At 38.8% G+C, this 21584-nt stretch overlaps 1 protein-coding gene across 24 annotated transcripts in view; it reads right to left on the reverse strand.

Annotated features, from left to right (window-relative positions):
* The window catches only part of KANSL1 (KAT8 regulatory NSL complex subunit 1), a 193475-nt gene that overhangs the window by 38497 nt on the left and 133394 nt on the right, over positions 1-21584 (reverse strand). For 20 of the 24 annotated variants that reach the window (XM_055257635.2, XM_055257651.2, XM_055257648.2 and 17 more), the window contains one exon: positions 10916-11017. The exons of the other annotated variants lie outside the window; for them this stretch is intronic. In XM_055257635.2, coding sequence (XP_055113610.2) covers positions 10916-11017 — 102 coding nt within the window. The remainder of the gene's footprint in view (positions 1-10915; positions 11018-21584) is intronic. 24 annotated transcript variants of the gene reach the window in all.

Raw genomic sequence — 21584 nt, forward strand, 5'->3', positions numbered from 1 at the left:
AATTAACATGTACCCAACAGCACCCCTGCCTGAAAAGCACCGCCACTTCATTTGCACAAAGCACCTAAAACTTCTGATGATCAATTTGAAAAACAAAACTTGAATGACTGAGGAAAAAGAAAGTAAGAGAATCAGTGGTCAGGTATGGTGGCTCGCAACTATAATTGCAGCACTTTGGGAGGCCAAGGCAGGAGGATCGCTTGAGACCAGGAGTTTTGAGACCAGCCTGGGCAACATAGCGAGATCTCATCTCTAATTAAAAAGAGAGAGAGAGAGAGAGAGAGAAAGAGAGACGCTGACAGAGGGAAGGAGAATATGACGTTAGCTTTTGCTTTGGGGGAAAGAGGGATGAGGAATCCAAATGTACAGAGTAAAAGTAAGCACCTATTGACAGGAAAATGACCTCAACAATTCTATGGAACAGAAGCTTGGCAAAACAATTACACAGTAACATAAGCCTTCAACTAATGATTAAGAAGGATATACTAACATCAGTATCAAGATGACTAAGAGGAAATTTAAATGTAGTTAATATCTGCTTAACTCTAACAGGGTAAGCTAGAAGCTTGTTTTCTAAAAACTATGCTTTGTTTAAAAATATACACACAGGCCGGGGATGGTGGCTCATGACTGTAACCCCAGTATTTTGGGAGGCAAAGGTAGGAAGAGCTCTTGAGCCCAGGAGTTCAAGACCAGCCTGGGCAACATGACAAAACCCCATCTCTACAAAAAAATACAAAATTAGCTGGGCATGGTGGTGCGTGCATGTAGTCCAAGCTACTCAGGAGGCTGAGGTGGGAGGAGGATCACCTGAGCTGGGAGGCAGAGGCTGCAGTGAGCCATGATCATGCCACTGCACTCCAGCCTGGGTGACAGAGTGAGACCCTGTCTCAATGAATAAATAAATAAATAAACACATACACACATTTTTCCCTGACAGAAAACAAAGTTAATAAAATCTCAATGAATCTAATTATCTGATGCTATCAGATACTAACTATTGTCTTTAGAGTATTCAAATCAAATATGTTTAGAATATAAAATGAAATAACAGATGAGAAAGAATATGAAAAGTTTGATTTGCAGTATTCAAAACAAATTATATATTTACTAGGCTCAAAAGGGATAGGAACAGTATGAATGCCAGTCATATGGCACCTCTGAGGTAAGGCAATAAAGCAACAGATGCAGCTGTCCCTCAGTTCTAGCAATTGTTGAAATATCCCAGAAAGGCTATGGGTCTTTGACTCCTTACTTTATTTTTTTGAGATGATGTCTCGCTCTCCCGCCCAAGCTGGAGTGCAGTGGCATGATATTAGCTCACCGTAGCCTCCACCTCCCTGGTTCAAGCAATTCTCCTGCTTTGGCCTCCTGAGTAGCTGGGATTACAGGCACACACTACCATGCCCATGTAATTTTTGTATTTTTAGTAGAGACGGGGTTTCACCATGTTGGCCAGGCTGGTCTTGAACTTCTGACCTCAACTGATCTGCTCTCCTCGGCCTCCCAAAATGCTGGGATTACAGGCGTGTGAGCCACCACACCTAACCTGTCTCCTTACACTTGAACTGACTCTGGGGCACGCTGAAGTTCTCTTTCCTATAAAAGCTTTCAAGGTAAATATTCCTATAAATGCTTCCAAGGTAAATATTTTGAGGCTGAAATTCTATTTTTCAATATTGATTTTTTTTTTGTCTTTATACTCCCAAGGAGAAAACACCAAAGGACTGAACCTGAAAGTAGTCCTAGACAAGCATCAAAAAAGAACAGATTGAGGTTGGGTGTGGTGGCTCATGCCTGTAATCCCAGCACTTTGGGAGGCTGAAGCAGGCAGATCACCTGAGGTCAGGAGTTCGAGACCAACCTGGCCAACACGGTAAAATCCCATTTCTACTAAAAATACAAAATTAGCTGGGTATGGTGGCGCCTGTCTGTAATCCCAGCTCCTCCGGGAGGCTGAGGCACGAGAATCACGTGAACCCAGGAAGCGGAGGTTGCAGTGAGCCAAATCACACCACTGCACTGCAGCCTGGGAGACAGAGAGACTGTCTCCAAATCAAAACAAAACAAAAAACAAACAAAAAAAACAGATTGGGAAGATAATCTAAAAGTTTTAATACAAATTATCCTAAAATACAGATCAAACTATATACACAGACAAGTCATATAAGTATGCTACAATGAGTGAACACTGAGAAAAGGCTGTCTTTTTTGTTGGATATCCTGTACATCTACTAAGATATCACAAACATCTTGAACAATTGTCAATGCTATCAAAAATTATAGTAAATCTGGTATAGACACATTGCCTTAAGCTCTGCAGATTTCTCTTGGAAAGCAACACGGTATTAAGCAGCAAGAGCTATAAGGATATTCCTATCTTCTGACAAAATCTTCTAACCAATTTTTAAAAATCTACCCTAAAGGAGTAACACAACAAACACACCCCCAAAAATCTTATTCACAAAGGTGGTCACTGCAATGATATCTATCAATAATCTAAACACGCTCAATAGTTATAAGCATTATAACTATAGTTATCAGTTGTGGTACACCAAATCAAAATATTAGAAAGAACCATAAAGGATATTTCTTCTCTTACGCAAGAAGAGATTTCAAGAGAAAAAAATACAGTTTAATACAGTTGTAGTGACTAAAAATATACATACACAGATAACAACAAGACAAAGAGTGTTACGGTTGTAAAACTATTCTGAAATTTTCTTTACATTTTAGGTAATAGTTTTATTTAAAAATAAACCCCCATAAAACCAAATACCCTCCTGAATGCTAGTAAGGATTTATTACACAGGGGAAACCTGAAAAAGGCTAAACAAATATGGTATGACAAAGAACAAGAAAAATCAAAAGAATTTAAGATTCAGGTTGATATTAACTAACAGATGTATAACTTCAGGCATGTTACAGGTTTTCTAGATTTCAGAAGTTCTGGTTCAGATGAAAAAGTTTCCTTTCAACAGAAAAACGCTGTTTAAAAATGCTGTTTGTTTTTATTTTGGCATTAAATTATGGCAGTGATTTGATTTATATATCCACGTGTTCTAGAAGGCACTACGTTTAAGTAATGGGTTGACTGACTCTCCATTTGATTAAGTTTTTCTGGTAGGGATTATAAGATTTAACTGCAAGGACACTTGTCAAGATAAAATGTTGCCATTCTCTAACAAAATCTCATTTCAAAACATTTATCTTTCTTGTAGAAAGTCTAAAGAAGAATATGTAAAGTAAAATCACCAGTAATGTCACCATCCATATAGCTAACTACTACTGCTATAACAGCCTGTCTTGTTTCTCATGTCTTCGGGTGTATATACTTAAATGCTATTCAGCTTTAACATGAATGTTATTGATTTTCTTATAGAAACCTGAATCTTCCTGGAGTAATTCAGCCCCCAAATCAAAATTGAAGTCAACAGGGAACACCTTATTAACATGGAGATGTTGTCAAGAACACAGAAGTATACAGAGATCAAGAGCATAAACATCAGAAAGGGACTGTGGCTGGCCTGCATTCCCAGCCACACAAAAGGAAGCACTGGATACTCAGGAAGGATCTACTCAAGATCTTGGGAAATTCTGTAATCAAGCTAGTATCCAAAAGCAGGCATTTGGACATGTCCTGCAACCCATCATCAATGCAAAGAGCTTAAAATATTAATCCCAATCATAGTGTTCCATTTGGAAAAAGAAAAACGTAACACACAAACACATGTAATTTCACCTAGCTCCTTAAACGCACGCACTCTCCCTTGAGAAAAAATGAACACTTCCTATCCTGTAGGTCTAAAAGGCTGCAAACGCAGAGGATAGAGAAACATTAACAAACACTTCAGAAATATTAAATCCGCATACTAATTTCAGCTTCATTATTACTACTGCAGTGGTTTACATCATTAGTGTTTTTAGAAAACTAAAGCATGACTGAGATATCCGCTATCCCATAGGCAACTGCAAAAAGGATGAAAGAACTTAAGACTCTCCTACCTAGAAAATAGGGATTATCATTGAAGCTTCCATTTGAATTTTATTTGATGTTCAGATGAACTCAGGGTTTACGCATCCCACAGCCAGAAAGAAAAGAGTAGAAAAGCTAAAGTGGTAGACAGAGTACCTCTGTAATCTCCTCCTCTCCAAAGCAGGGCCCTAAGGGGATTATCTTTTGGAGTAATCTTACAGTTAAAGGTAGCAAGGAGGGTTGCCGAATTGTTCCCCCCACCCCGCCCCGATTGAAAGGGCCAGGTGTACAGCATAAAATTACTAACACAGCAATGGGATTCAAATTTGTTATTCACATAAAGCAGGCATCTGATTCATTACTCCACTCTCTGGGCCAGATCAAGTAAGCGTGACAAAGAGGCCTTGAACGAAAGAAAAGCTAAGACTAAATAGTTTTTATGGGGGTGGTTTTTTCTAGGGTCTAAGAACCAATGTCTACTAGATTTGTTTTACCAAAAAGTAGAGAGGGTTAAGGGGTAAAAACAGAGAGCCACACACTTAAAGGCGCACAATAAAATTAAACTCTACCTGCAAATATGTATTTTTACTTTATTCAATTAATACCATGTCACACCTTCTTGCAATGTCATTTTTTAAATGTATTACATTCGTTTGGCTAGAAAAGTCGACAGTTCAGTTTTGGTTACTTATTCCCTTTCTGACAAACATTAAAATGGAAAGAAAATGCTAACTGGGTGACAGGAATTTAACTTTTATTCCTGGCTTAAAATAGTTTTTGACTTTGTATGATTGATTTCATGTCTCAAGCCCACCCCACCCCCATTTCAATGATACTGAGTATAGTTTCGCTTAAATTCACCAAAATATTGCTGGCCTATAAATAGTCCATTAGCTAGCACCATGGCCATAAAATTGTACTAAACAAGGAGTGGAATGTTCTGAAAATTCCATTTTCACCAAGTTATTGCCTAGGCTTTAATTTCTGCCTATGTGGGGCTATGTGCCTCACTTTCCTGCTTCTGCAGGTTGAGAAAAGAAGAAAATCTATACAATTACATGAGAACACTTTTGAACTCATTTTTTTAAAGTTTTGATTAGCATAATGCTGTTACTAATCCAATGGTTCCTAAACCTAAGATTTATGTTTACCAACACTTGAAAATAACTATCTAGAATTTAAAGAAATATAGCAAATGCAAAAATGCATCTTCTTATTGTTCAACTTATTTATCCATAGCCCAATTTATTATAAAAGACCTAACTTGTCAGTGTTTTCTAACACTGTGGGTCAAATATTTCTCGGCCAATATCTACCCCTTTACCTTCTATCCCAAAACCCTTGTCAGGCCAATGAACCACTCACTGTCCCTAGTGACTGCAAAACTTCAAAGAAGGGAAGAGTATTCCTACTTAAACCAATGGAATGAAGATGTATCTTGGACTGTGTAAAAAGAAACAGCAATAGCTTACATTTTTAGCGTGCCTTTCTTCGGAGAAAGCATTAGCTCTTCACTTAATAGTACACTTGTTTTTCTCATCACTTCTGTAAAGTAGGATGAGTAAGGAACGGGTAAAGGAGCAGGATCATTTTACAAACAGAAACTAACACACAAATAATGTGTTACTTGTTAATTGCCATAGAAGCAATGCTTTCGGCTAAACAAAACCCTCCTTAACGTCAAACCTAGTATTTTAAAAAATATCCAAGAAGATTTTAAAAAATATATACACGTGTCTGCTGCTCATCGGTGCAAAAAAATACAGGAAAGATAATCCAAAACGTACTGAAATTGCTAACCTACAGGAGGTTGAGTGAGAAAAGGATATAAAGAAGAATGTATAGCTTTTTAGAACCACAGTAATGTTTCCCATACAGAAATAAAAATCAACAATGCGGGGTGGGGAAAACAGGGAAGGCTAGAATTGAATATTGTAGTAACAAACGAACCTAACTGTATTACAAAACAACATAACCATACTGAAAGATTTGATGGAAGGAAATAACTAACCTACGTAACTTCAGAAAACTGTATTTTGACTGTGTAACAGTTAACATACTGTACAAAAATATTGTACTCTAGTTAGTAAATGTGTTTTCACAGGGGTATTAGATGACAATTGTGAGACTATACGGGTACTAGGATTAAACGAGCATCAATAAGGAAGGGGGAAGCCTGCTGTGCTGAACTGGTATGAACTTACGGTTTTTTATATATACATACATACAGGTTAAGTAGATACAGAAATATAGATGTGTGTGTATGCATGTGTGAGCATAGATACATATGGTTCCTTGCTTTGCCTTTTGAGACATCCTAGAAGCAGTGACACTTACGAAATAACAATGAGCACAACTAGTACTCAGATTTTAGTTTCTAATAAAAGGAACCTGAGCTGAAGTAGGCAAAATACAAGAGGAACCTGGAACATCTAGTAGTAGAAAGTATTTCAAAATATAAACGGTACATGCTAAAAGGACACAGGAGCCAATCTGAAAGAGTGCCCAACACCCAAAGTTGAGATAACTTGAGCAACTGTATAACAGTAATAGGTTATAATCTATTAAATAAAATAAATATCCATGGATCCATCCTAATATTCACAACTGAGTGAATGAATGAATGAGTAAATAAATGAGGGGGGAAGACATCTCTTCCTAACAGAATTCCATTTAATACAGGTAGGAAGTAGAACAATCACCCTTTAGTAAACAACACAGCAATAACTGCTGTAGGAAAAAGCCATCAGTGAACAATAAAATTATGGGTAAAAATATAATGAGCAACAGAATATTTACACAGTGTCTCCCTATAAGACAGTCATTTATTCCAGCCGGGGCAAAATGGCAAAACCTTGTCACTACAAAAAACATAAAAATTTGCCAGGCATGGTGGCACATGCCTGTGATCCCAGCTACTTGGGAGGCTGAGAGATGGGAGGATAGCTGAGCCAGGGAGGTGAAGGCTGAAGTGGTGACTGTGACACTGCACTCCAGCCTAGGTGACAGAGTGAGACCCTATCTCTAAATAAATAAATAAATAAATAAATCTATCTCTCTATTGTCGCTTATTACAAAGGGAAAAATGCTAATTTTACAGAGGAGAAACCTGTCAGGCACCACCTTAACCAAGGGAACAAACCTATCATCACTATTAGAAAGACAAGTCAACATCATGAACCCCCTGTGGTGTAGAGAAGGGTACAATATCTTCTGTGGCATTCCTGTAAAACAATGCGTAACCTCTAATAATGAGAAAACACCAATTTGTGGAACGCTATACAAAATAACTGACCAGAAATCTTGTATCCAAGTAATGAAAGACAAAAACTGAGAACTCTCACATATTGAAGGACACTTAGAGACGCCAAAACTAAAAGCAATGACAGATTCTGGACAACAGCAAGGACAGTAATAAGAAAACTAATAATACAGAAATTCAAATAAAGTATGTCTATTACTTTGTATAAGTTCAATGTTAATTTCAATGTTAATTTCGTGGTTCTGATAATTAATGATTATTGTGACAAGATGTGTTAAGATTGGGGAAAGGTGGGTGAAAATTATACGGAGACTGTACTACTATTTCAACATACACACTCTTTCTTTCTGACCAGGCTGGAATGCAGTGGCACAATCTTGGCTCATTGCAACCTCCGCCTCCTGGGTTCAAGTGATTCTTGTGCCTCAGCCTCCCGAGTAGCTAGGATTACAGGCACACACCACCACACCTGGCTAATTTTTGTATTTTTAGTAGAGATGGGGTTTCACCATGTTGGCCAGGCTGGTCTCCAACTTCTGTCCTCAGGTGATCCACCCACCTCTGCCATAAAACTTCTGAAAAAGATTACATAAGTGGCATTACACCTCTGCCTCCCAAAGTGCTAGGATTACAGGCATTAGCCACCTAACCCAGAAAATATTCCTTGATTTGCTCTATGACTCAAAAAAGGTTCACCCATGCATTCAGTCTCCAGTTCTTTGCTCATAGGTTGGGTCCTTTTAGAACAACTTAGTTCAGTAATATCTGTACTGTATTCAAGACCCAAGCAGATATATACTGGTTCTGTCAATAAACAATCATCCTGTTTGGAAATAAAGCAAAAAGACTATGTATCCTTGCAGTGTACCACTGGGACATTACCTAACAAGCCCACCTAGGAATCATCTGACTCTCCATAAATTATTTAACTTTGTTTTACCTACTATCTATAATTGATTAGGGCCCAGAAGTCTTACTGGATGTTTATTTTAAAACGCTGACAAGTTAAAGTTGGTTTGCATCTTGTTGAAAACAATGTCCAAAGTTACAGCTTTATTGTCCTATAGGATATTAATAACTTTTGTATGCTACTGAGTAATCATATTCCTACATTCTTCCTTTTTATCTGGTATTAAAATACTGCTAACAGTTTGGCCACCATCATGATTCCCTCGTCATTCAGTAAATCACTATATATTTAGGAATTATGTCTAGGCTGGTGCAGTGGTTCACACCTGTAATCCCAGCAGTTTTGGAGGCCAAGGCCAGCGGATTGCTTGTGCTCAGGAGTTTGAGACCTGCCTGGGCAACTTGGTAAAACCCCATCTCTACAAAAAATACAAAAATTAGCCAGACACGGTGGCACATGCCTGTAGTCCCAGCTACTTGGGAAGCTGAGGTGGGAGGATCGCTTGAACCTGGGAGGTAGAGGCTGCAGTGAGCCAAGGTCACACCACTGTACTCCAGCCTGGGTGACAAGGTAAGACCCTGTCTAAAAAGATGGAAAGAAAGAGAAAAGAAGAGAGAGAGAGGAGAGGAGAGAGAGGAGACAGAGGAGAGAGAGAGAAAGAAAAAAAGAAAAGAATTATATCTAATGTTTTGAAACTATATTTTGACAATTCTAAAGATACTGATTTTTTTGTTAATTCCACCTGAGTTTCAGAAATGAGAATACAAAAATTAAACATAGCAGAAAATACCTCTGACATTATTATTTTTAAACTACAAGTCTTCAAATATATTTTTGGGTAATAAACAAGGGCAGTCCAGGAGTTTGAGGCTGAAGTGAGCTATGATTGTGCCATTACACTCCAGCCTGAGTGACAGAGCAAGAGCCTGTCTTTAAAAAAAAAAAAAAAAAAAAAAAAAAAAAAAAAAAAAAAAAAGGAATAAACACACCTACCTCCATTTAGGGAAAAATTTAACAAAATGGAAAACAGGCTGGTTACATGTGGGTATGAAAACTTACAGCTGCCCTCTGTCCTGGGAAACCTAATTTTTTTTTTTTTTTTTTAAGCAAAACTGAGAAAAGTCGCTTTCCTAAAACTTAAAACAAAACAAAAAAACCTGGGGAATAAACAAGCAAAGTTAAATACTGCCTTCTTATACAGAAAAACTGCCTGGCAATTGACACAGGCACAGCTTTGCAAATATTTGGTATTTTAAAAATTTAAGTCAATAGCTTTTAAGAAACATATGCTCTGCAGCCCATTCTACTAATAATAAACAATGGAAATGTACTGTCCCTGCTCCCCCCACCCCACCCCCCAGCCCCTGTCTTCTCTAACACTTTCTGAACGCTTTTCAGAAAGCATGGATATACTCATAAAGGGTAGATAATTCACGAAGGGCTAATCTCTCCTTGACAAAATAGTGATAGTGTATACTTAGTTGTTTTCATTATTTATTTTACTCAATCCAAAAAGCATTCTATTGCAGTGTAGAAACTAGTATGGCCAACACAAAGGGAAAGATAGTCTTGACCTTCAAGAATCCTACAATTTAATACACACACAGGAATCTTACAATTTAACACACAAGTAAATGAATGAAGGGTAGGGAAAGGAACAAGCTCCTAAAGAGTGTATGTGTACAAGTGAATCTGTACAAACTATCTCACAATCACTGTGGATTTTTTAAGACAATGAGAATCAGTAACACAATGGAGGACTGTTATGCCCTGTCCTTCAGAAGTGCTGAGGTGAGAGAAAACATGACTATAGGGAGATTACTCAAAAAAGTTTGGAATCCCTAAATTCTATATACAGATAGAACTTACTCCTCTATCACATATGCCTCATGTTTCATGTTTCCTGTACCCATAACACCAATTTATCTATGTTTCCTTTCTCATTTAACAATTTTTACCCTGATTAGACCATTCACTAAAAGTTTCATTAATAACTTAAAGGTTAGTTTATTTGCAGATACAAGAACAGCTTGCTTAACTCACCATTTAAAAAGCCATCACTTCATGCTAGCTTTATTATCTGAAGCATAATCAAAATAATAAACTATTGTTGTGGGACTTTGGAATTTATAATTAAGTTATGGAGACTTAAATCAAGAAATATGAATATTCATAAAACCCAGTAACCTTTTAGGCAAAGTAAAAAAGTGAAAGAACAAGTGCTCTTGGAATTCAGAAAGAAAATTAACTATGGTATTGGGAGAAACCAGGAAAGAGAAGGAATCACAGTAGAGCTAGGATACAGCAGGAAAACAGAAAATGACAGTTTAATGCTCATTATAGAATAAGAGTGAGTCACCCATAGAGACCATTTTCAATGTTCTTGTGAATTTAACCTCTAGTCTAACCTTTTAATGAAAAGGCTATAATATATTAGAGTGGCCCAGAAAGGTGACCTTATGTCTCAGGTGTCAGAGCCACACCCAGGTCTGCTGATTCCCAATGATACTCCCTAATGCCCTACTTGCTCTGGCTGTAGCGTCTTGAGAGTTGGAGCTGCTTTTAATCCTATGGTCAGCTACACAGCTGCAGGAGGGGCCCAAGGTTCCCTATTCAGGAATTCAGATCTTAAAATGCCGAAAGTGATAAAAGTAGATACAGTTCCCCTCCTTCAGCCAATGCAAGGATCCTAGTTACAGAGAAGAAACGGTGTGCCAAAACACCCTTAATTCTCACGCATTTCACCCTTTCTATCTTTTATACTTACCAATTTATCAGTCCCATGATCTGTCTTCACCTCAGAACTAAGTGGAAGAAATAAGTCTGTTGTATGCTCTGGGGGAGGTACCTCCCCAAGAACTATCAACCCCTGCAGGATAGAGAGGAGAAAAATAGCGTAAGTGAGCAGTATAAATTTCAAATTTAATTTAGGAGTTAGTCTCAAAAGGACTATTGGTGTACTAGAGGCCCCCTCTTCCTTATCCTATGGTTCAGAAACAAACTACACCAGCAGCAGCTTTGTTTTCCCAAAGAGTTATTTCAATAAGAGGCGGACCCAGGCTCCCCTCTCTGCCACTTGACTGCTCTGACCTACATGGCTCATCAACCATTTAGCATCTTTATTCATATCTTTCAGATATGAAATCTTTACCAGATTATGGCATTTTATACCATATTACTAGACTCCACTAGATTAACAGCAGCAGTGCAGTTTTTGTAGCCAGCAAATGCAGTTTTTGTAGCCAACAAATGCAGTTTATGACTAAGCTGAAAATGCTACTATTCTTAATCATGTACTCCACCAACTATACCTGCACAAACAAAACTGAATGAAACAAATGTGGAACAGTTCCCTACAATTTATCAGAAACCAAGAGCTTCTTAAAAGCTGGCCCAAAGGAACCTGCTTTTCATAAGCATAAAGATTACTTCAGATTAAGTTCCTGCTTGAGAATTTCAAATTCAGACCTTTGGAAATTCATTCCAGGAAACAATTTACATAAAAAGAAATTAAAAATGAACCCACAAGTCCTCCCCATTGTAGGTATAATGAGCCAGGATGGGTAAAGGCAGAAGTTACCTTATTATGAAAAAAACAAAATACTACACATGAATCCCACCATGTATACAAGAAGAGGTGACAAAAATAAGGCTATGACACCATATAACCGAAAGACTGGGATGCAAGTGATCAGGGTTCCCAATCTCTTTCTCTGGTCTAAAAAATAGAGATCTAACTAGATTAAGAAGCTCTTAATGGAAATTTTATATCAGAATCACCTGGGGAACCTTATCAACCTATACTGGCTTAGGTCCAATATCTACTCAGTACCTCTGGGGGTGGGGCCAGGTAGTCTACCTTTTTAAGGGGGAAGAGGTGCAGGGCATGGTGGGTACATGGAGGTGGGTGTCTTTCTCTCTCTACTCCCCCACCCCGCCCACCCCACTATGTTACCGAGGCTGATCTCAAACTCCTGGGCTCCAGCAATCCTCCCACCTCAGCCTCTGGAGTAGCTGGGATTACAGGTGCCTACCACCATGCCCAGAGGTGGATATTCTACTATTCTTTAAAAGCTCCCCTGGTAAGTCCTAAACTCGTAAAGTTGAAAAACACTAGACTTGATTAGTTTGGGCTCAAAGAACATCCTAAAGTATAGATTTGGGGGACCAGGGATTGTGACTATTAGTCTGAGCTCTCTAGGCCATACAACAGACTCTTATGAGCCATTAAACCAGATGATCCATCCCTGGGGTCCCTGTAACTAAAAAACCAATAAGAAATACGAGCTGCAGAAAAGGGGGGGGGAAACATTAAGAAAGAAAAATGGAATTTTATTTCAGTTTTTTAAAAAGAAGTATGTATCTCTTTTTCTCTTGAAGCAAAACAAGCACTGCCTACCTATTCTGGAATATGACTACACTTAGCCCAAAACAAAAATGAATTGGAGAGTCCCAGCACGGTGGCTCACACCTGTAATCCCAGCACTTTGGGAAGCTGAGGCAGATGGATCACCTGAGGTCGTCAGGAGTTCAAGATCAGCCTGGCCGACATGGTGAAACTCCATCTCTACTAAAAATACAAAAATTGCCCAGGCGTCGTGGCACATGCCTGTAGTCCCAGCTACTTGGAAGGCTGAAGAAGGAGAATCGCTTGAACTCAGGAGGCAGAGGTTGCAGTGAGCCAAGATCGCGCCATTGCACACTAGCCTGGGCGACAGACCAACACTCTATCTCCAACAACAACAACAACAACAACAACAACAACAATGAACTGGAGGCTGGGTGTGGTAGCTCACACCTGTAATCCTAGCACTTTGGGAGGCTGAGGTTAGGAGTGTGAGACCAGCCTGGCCAACACAGTGAAACCCTGCCTCCAGTAAAAATACAAAAAATAGCTGGGCGTGGTGGTGAGCCCCTGCAATCCCAGCTACTTGGGAGGCCGAGGCAGGAGAATCGCTTGAACCTGGGAGGTGTAGGTTGCAGTGAGCCAAGACTGCGCCATTGCACTCCAGCCTGAGCAACAAGAGCGAAACTCCACCCCAAAATTAAAAAAAAAAAAAAAAAAAAAGAATTGGAGTCCCCTCAGAAACAAGAGAAAGGCCATTAACTAGTAAGCAAGAAACATTAACCCTAGCCTTTAAAATGAGGTTTCTCTGGTTAAAAGAACTTCTGCTTCAAAATATTTTCTTCCCTAAATCAAAAGCATAAAATATACCTTACAAACTTTATCACGTCCAAGTAAAAACTATTTGCAAAAGATAGCTATCTTGTACACCACTGCCTTCTCAAAACGTTGTATTCAACAGATATTCCCTGCTTAAGGGCCCAAACTGCCTTCCTGCTTCCTGTACAAAGCAAGCCAAAAATCATTTTATTATTCAAATTTTCCCATAACCGGTTCCTAACTTTTTAAAAGATCAATTCCCAACTACTTTCCCCAAATATTTCTGTTAGTGTTATACCAATCTCATCATCTCCTAGACAAATGTTTCAATGTATGTGAAGCTGTTGCTGCTGCTGGAGGTAGGGGTTATTAGTCAGTAGAAGGTTAAAAAAAACTGAATTAAAGGTTAATGCATGAGCTGTTCATCTTTATTCATACCGATTTTTATATTTTATCAGTCCAAATTGCCGTTCGTCCTTCCAAAGAGATTTTCAACAAGTCCCACCTCCTTCGAAGAAAATGTCCTGGGTTAATGAGTTCCTACTTGCTTTATCCACACTGCCAGACCTCCTAAAGCATGGTGATTTTATCTTACATTCTGTGTATTTAAATCTCATTTCCAGAGCATTCATAATCTTATGCCACATTATTTATTTCACTTATTATTGCCTCAGTTTCTTGTTTGTTGAGACAGGGTCAAGCTCTATCACCCACACTGGAGTGCAGTGGTGTGGTCATGAATCACTGTAACCTCCCCCTCCCGGGCTCAAGTGATCCTCCCACCTCAACCCCATAGATAGCTGGGATAACAGGTGCATGCCACCACATCCAGCTAATTTTTGTATTTTTTTTGGTAGAGATGGGGTTTCACCAAGTTGCTCAGGCTGGTCTCGAACTCTTGGACTCAAGTAATGCACTTGCCTCAAACTCCCAAAGTGCTGGGATAACAGGTGCAAGCCACCACACCCAGCTAATTATTCTATTTTTTGGTAGAGATGGAATTTCACCATGTTGCCCAGGCTCGTCTCAAACTCCTAGACTCAAGCAATCCACCTGCCTCGGCCTCTCAAAGTGCTGGGATTACATGTGCAAGCCGCTGCACCCAGCCTTTAATTGTTAACTAATGTTAGTTTATTGAAGATGTGGACGAAATACAAATATATTTAAATGCCCCATGTCCCTTAGCAGAGTCATACACCAAGAAAATAAATGCATAGCAAATATTTGTTGAGTTGTATAATTTTTTTCCTAACAGGAAAATATTAACTTTATAATAATTATAGCCAGAAGATAAATAAATCTAACAATCAGATATAAAATTACTCCTTCAATTTTTCTTTTTCAGTTAGATGAAAGTAAGGACACAGTCAGTATTTTCCAAAGGGAAGAATTTTTCCTTAAACTACAGAATAATTTCTAAACACAACCCTCAGATAGATTATGAAGACACCTTCTCCTAAGAGAGTATAATAAAACTTGGTAGGGACCATCTATTCATCGACATAATTTTACAGACCCACAGAGGTTGTAGGTCAAAGCTTATGTCTCTACAGGCCAATACATGGCAGAACTGGGGCAAAAAGCTGGATCTAACTAATATTTCATTTCTCTTTTGTTCATTTAAATCAATCATTTATCCACTCATCAGCATTTGTTAGGTGCTAAGGATACAAGAAAAAATGAGAGACCTATCCCTCTCCCCTAACCCATCCTTCAAAGTGCTTATTACATTCTAATACTGGGGCAAAGAAAAACAATGTAAATAGGTAAATGTTATGTACTACATTAGAAGGTATTAAATGCTAAAGATAACAAAATATAGGATAGTGAGGAGATTAAGAAGTGGAAATGGTGGGGTTGGTTGTGACGGCTCATGCCTGTAATTCCAGCACTTTGGGAAGCCAATGCAGGAGGACTGCTTGAGGCCAAGAGTTCAGGACCAGCCTGAGCAACATGGTAAAACCCTGTCTCCACACACAAAAAAATAATAAAAATTAGCCTGGTGTAATGTCACACCTGTAGTTCCAGATATTCAGGAGGACCACTTAAGCCCAGGAGAGAGAGAGAGATACAAGTGGGAGGGGGTACTACAGGTGCATGCCACCACGCCTGGCTAGTTTTTTACATTTTTAGTAGAGAAGGGGTTTCACCATGTTGCCAAGGCTGGTTGCAAACTCTTGGGGCCAAGAGATCTACCCGCCCTGGCCTCCCAAAGTGCCGGGTTGCAAGCATGAGCCACTGTGCCCCTGCTTGAATGTTTATTTAAAGACAGAATCAACCAGCTATGCCAATGTGCTTACAAGGTAGGAGAGAAAAGAGTCAAGAGACACTGCCAAGGTTTCTAGCTTCCACAACCAGAAGAATGGAACTCCTCTTAATTTGTTCAGAGGACATTTAAATATACATTAGTTTTAATTAAACCTATTTTTGAAAATATGTGCTCAAGTGTTACACTGAAGCAACCAACAATTATCCATACACTGTCCATTGCCCCCAAGACATGTAAGTTCACTACGGCATTCAAAACCAAACACTGGATCCTCTAATTTAATATCGTACCTCACACCAAAAAGGATGAAAACAGCTAAAAAGAGGCTGAGCAAATAAAAAGCATCCAAGTAGGTAAGAGTCATTCATGCAGGTAGCATCTATTGAGTGGCTACCAAGTGCAAGGTAGTGTGAAAACACACTAATAAAATAAAAACAGAATCTACCATAAGGAGCTTATGTTCATCTAGCCTTGAACAGACAAAGAGTCAAAGTATTATGACAGTACTATAACAGAAGTTGAGAGAAGGTGATGCCAGAAGAGAAAAGAACCTAACTGAAGAGACTGATGAAAGTGAGGCTTTACAGAGGTCTACATAATTACTTAACATTCCCCGAAATATATTTAATATATTTTGAGCTATACTTATTCATTAACTATACACTTAATGACTTTGCCCTTTTCTGTATACAATGTTTCATATGCCACAATAACATTTATTTGGGATAAAGTTTACTCATGTTTAATAACCATGAAAAGAAAGGTTAGCATTAGCTGAGAAAACTTCATAATGTTCTATTCCACACCTGTCATGGCTACCCCAACATGGGCTTCCCTAACATTCCAGGTTTAAACTGGATCAATGTTGAATAGCTGTGGCATTAGCCTGGTGGCAATAAACTTAGGGCTACTGTACTATGAAACAGCAACCGGCAGAAGCCGAAGAAAAAGGTCAAGAGTCTCTTTTTCCTTCACCATGTCCCGAGTCAGAGCCAGGATCACGCTTAGGCTGCACAGGCCTAGAAAACTCCAAGAGTGAAGCAAGCTTCTGCTTTACACAAGGACCAAAGGAACTGGAATGGGTCACAGTTACATGCAGCCTTAATACCTCCTAAGTGATTCCTCTGTGAATGAACCCTCTCTTAACTGCATTTGCAATACAGCTAAAAGGCAATTTCACATACTTCCTTACATCACTCTATCAGGTCAATCTTCCCCATGCATCTCAAGATAAGCCAGTGACCCCACTGCAGACCAGTTCCACAAGAATCACCCTGGGCTACCTGGAAAAGATAAGTTGTCTAAAGCGCTTTAAAAACCCTATTAAGATGAGAACCTCAACAGCTTTACGAAAATTTTGAAGAGAAAGGTGTTCTAAGCTTCTGCAGTTCCCATTCAACTCCTTCCCTATTCAAAAGTTTCAATGCTCTTCCACCTCCCATCCTCAATAACATTTCCATCCTCAGCTACAGCTGTGCAATCTCAAAGAGTAGTCAGAAGAGGAGATTTTAAAAAACAACGTCAGAGTCAAGCCAGTGCTTCTGGGAGGCCAAGGCAAGGAGGATCACTTGAGGTCAAGAGTTTGAGACCAGCCTGGACAACATGGTGAGATCCCATCCTTTAAAAAAAAAAACAAAAACCCTTTAACAATTAGCCAAGCATGGTGGGACTTGCCTATGGTCCCAGCTGCTTGTACTTGCAAGGCTAAGGTAGGAGGATAGCTTGAGCCCAGGAGTTTCAGGTTACAGGGAACCATGATCTGGCCATTGCACCTCAGCGTGGGCAACAGAGCAAGACCCTGCCTCTTAAAACCTGTTCAGTCCCTATTCTTTCCCCTTATTTCCCAGGTGTGCAATTTCAATAAACATGTTTTAGTGAAATGATGAAAAGGACACAACAGCAAAGTATGTTAGAAAAAAAAAATGCTTTGGAATCAGATAAAAAGTCCTGAGTTTAAATTTAGCACTGCCTTTTACAAGCCTCTGAAGATTTATTCTGATCATTAAACAAACATACATGAGTAAACCTTTAATGAGTATACACTCAAGGTACATATAGTTTTCCTTTCTCCTTCTAAAGCATGGAAGAGTTTCTTTTTAAAAAACAAGCTGACAAACTATGAAAATTAAAAGAGCACAACAGCATGCAGAAGTAGTACAGAGGAGTTCCCAGAAGTTATATTCTTTCTCCAGAGAGCAACATTATTCCGAAAAGGGACGCTACTCACTTCACAGCTTGGAAGGTAATACCTACCTTCTGACAGAACAGAAACTGGTGTCTGGATTCTAGAATCACCTAGCAGTACTCACAAATACCTTTTTTTTTTTTTTTTTTGGTAATACGCCACTCAAATAAAATTAATGTTAACAAGCAACGAAGTAAATCCTTAAAAAGAAAAAGAAAAGCCCCACCATCCCTCCAATCTCCCACCCAAAGACAAATTACAACTCAATAGCCTATCACCAAGATTCAGCCTATCACCTAGGTTCATCTCAAAAAAAAAAAAAGGCCTGCACAACCCAGGAAGCACTGGGAAATCTTGGTGCAGCACAGAAAACATGAACACCAACCCACTTAACCAAAACACATAGGAAAAAATTTCTTCCATTTCAGTAACTAAAAAAAAAAAAAAAAAAAAACCAAAAAAAAAAAAACACCCAAGCACTTAAAGTGATTACTAACTTGAGCAACAGCTCTGCAGCCTGATACTCAAATCTCAGCTCTGCACTCACTTGGATGCGTAACCATGAACAAACTACTTGACTGCTCTGACCTTCCATTGTTTATCTTGAAAATCGTGAATGAGAGTAAAATGCTTAGCACAGTGCCTGACATATCACAAGTGCTCAAAACCTTCTGTTAATTATAGTGTTACATAAAGACTAAATGCATGTGAATATATCATTGGGGGAAAATTCCATGGCTTGTTAGAGCGAGTTGAATATTGTCTCTTCTAAATTTATGTTCACCCAGAACCTGTGAATATGACCTTGTTTGGAAAAAGGGTCTTTGCAGATGTAATCAAGTTATGAAGAGCCATTTAGTGTGGGCCCTAAATTCAATATGACTGGTGTCCTAACATGGAAATCTAGACACAGATGCAAAGAGAAAGATGGTCATGTGAAGATGGAGGCAGCAACTGCAATGATGTAGCTACAGGCCAAGGAACACCAAGGACTAGCACAGTATCAGAAGCTGAAAAAAGACAAGGAAGGATTCTTCCCTAGAACCTCCAGAGAGACCATGGCCCTTTTGACACCACGATTTCAGACTTCTGGCCTCCAGAACGGTGAGAGAACACATTTCTGATTTTTTAAGCCATCCCATTTGTGATAGTTTGTTATGGCAGTCTAGGAAACTAATCCATTTGTTGAAGAAGAAATGTGTAAATACGACAAGTAAAGCTGTGAATTTTCTTGATGCATTACTTATTGGAACTATCAACCTAGTTTTATTCTTCCTATCGGAACTCTGAGAAGTAAAAGATTATCTATGATGTTGTATTTTACAGACCAAGAATCTGAAGCTCAGAAATGTTAAGTGACTTTTCTTCTGAAGGTTCATGTAGGCAGCTGGTAGCAAAGCCATGACTAGAAGCAAAAATTTACCAAGTCCAAGTATGGTGCTTAATACGATATGCTTTGAATGATTAAACTCTTGGATAATCAACATACATTCATGTGCCAAATAACATTATTGTCAATGACAGACCACATATACAATGATGGTCTTATAAGATTTTAATACAGCTGAAGAATACCTGTCTTAGCACAAAGCACTACTCCTGTGTTTGTGGTGATGCTGGTGTAAAGAAACCTACAGTGCCGCTATTAGAAATATACCACATACAGGCCGGGTGCGGTGGCTCACGCCTGTAATCCCAACACTTTGGGAGGCTGAGGCGGGAGGATCATGAGGTCAGGAGATCAAGACCATCCTGGCTAACACGGTGAGACTCCGTCTCTACTAAAAATACAAAAAATTAGCCGGGCGTGGCGGCGGGCGCCTGTAGTCCCAGCTGCTCAGGAGGCTGAGGCAGGAGAATGGCGTGAACCCGGGAGGCGGAGCTTGCAGTGAGCCGAGATTGCACCATTGCACTCCAGCCTGGGCGACAGAGCAAGATTGTCTTTAAAAAAAAAAAAAGTATACCACATTCAATTATGTACTCTAAGAATATAATAGTTGATAATAAGGTGTGAAGAAAATATTTTTGTACAATTACAATGTGTGTTTTAGGCTAAGTGTTATTACAAAAGAGTCAAAAAGTTTTAAAAACTTAAAAGTTTATAAAGCAAAAAGTTACAGTAAGCTAAGGTTAATTTATTATTGAAAAAAATATTTAAAATAAATGTAGTGTAGCCTCGGTGTACAGTGTTTATAAAGTTTATAGTAGTGTACAGTCACGTCCCAGGCCTTTCACATTCAGTTGCCCTTCACCACCGACTCACCCAGAGCAACTTCCAGTCCTGCAAACTCCATTCATGGTAAGTGCCCTATACAGGTGTACCATTTTTATCTTTTCTACTATATTTTTACTGTATTTTTTTATGTTTAGATATGTTTAAAAACATAAACCTTTACCACTAATTGCCTACAGTATTCAGTATAGTAGCATGATGTACTGGTTTATACCCTAGGAGCAATAGGCTATATACCATATTGTCTAAGTGAATAGTAGGCCATACTACCTCAGCTTGTATGTATTAAGTAGGTATGTATGTAAGTATGTATGTATTTGAGACAGAGACTTGTTCTGCCTTGCCCAGGCTGGAGTGCAGTGTCACGATCTCAGCTCACTGCACCCTCCGTCTCCCGGGTTCAAGTGATTCTCCTGTCTCAGCCTCCCAAGTAGCTGGGATTACAGGCACCCGCCACCACACCTGGCTAATTTTTTTGTATTTTTCATAGAGATGGAGGTTTCACCACGTTGGCGAGGCTAGTCTCCAACTCCTGACCTCAGGTGACCCACCCACCTTGGCCTCCCATGCCTCGGCCTCCCAAAGTGCTGAGATTACAGGCGTAAGCCACCGCGCACAGCCCTCAGCTTGTATTTAAGTGCACTTTATGATGTCCACACACCAATGAAATCACCTAACAACACATTTCTCAGTTTCCCTTTCGTTAAGCAATGTGTGATGGTATACACAAAACTCCAGATTATTTTCCAGATATTTAGAAATACTTTTCAGATATTTTGATATCTGAAAGTTTCTGAAAACTGCTCTGTCATTACTTCTGAGTGATGAGCTGAAGAATAAAGCATGAACCAAATGAGGTGAGTATCTTCTTATACACAGCTAGTGAGACTATAAACTGACGCTGCCAAAATACTTCTCTAAAGTATGCATTAAGAACATAAAAGAGCATTCATACCTTTGACTGAGACAAAGATATTTATCATGGCATACTTAATTTTAATAATAAACTAACTTAAATAGTCAACAAAGAAAGCCAATAGCATGCAGCCATTAAAAATGTTTTCCAAAAACCAACTGGGAAATATTCAGGGCACATACACAACATGACTGTATTTGAACAAATTACTTATGTGCTAGGAAAATGTACCATAATGTTGGTAGCGAGATAATTTTGAGCTGTTGGGTTTTTGTTTTTTTGTTTGTTTTTTGTTTTTTTGGGGGGGTGGGTGGGAGGGTGGGTGTCTTTTATACTTCTGTGTAATTTCAAAGTTTCCTGAGAATTGATACACAGTATTTCATCAATTCTAAGAGGTACTCTCCCCACATGTCAACAACTTTTAAATCAAGATGCATTTTACAATTTCTGTTATGCCCTAATTTAACTGAAATAATTTCTTTGTTGTACTTAAAATAATGGTACATCTTACAATCAATAGCATCTTAAGTTCTATGAAATGTGGCAGTTTTATAACAGGGAACTAAGATGATATAACATATACACATATATAAACCCACATAATATATTTATGAATGTATATAAAAAGATGAAGCAACACTTATGACTACTATTGTACTAATCTCAGTT

This window comes from Symphalangus syndactylus, chromosome 20 (genome assembly GCF_028878055.3).
Source record: "Symphalangus syndactylus isolate Jambi chromosome 20, NHGRI_mSymSyn1-v2.1_pri, whole genome shotgun sequence".
Lineage (NCBI taxonomy): Eukaryota > Metazoa > Chordata > Mammalia > Primates > Hylobatidae > Symphalangus > Symphalangus syndactylus.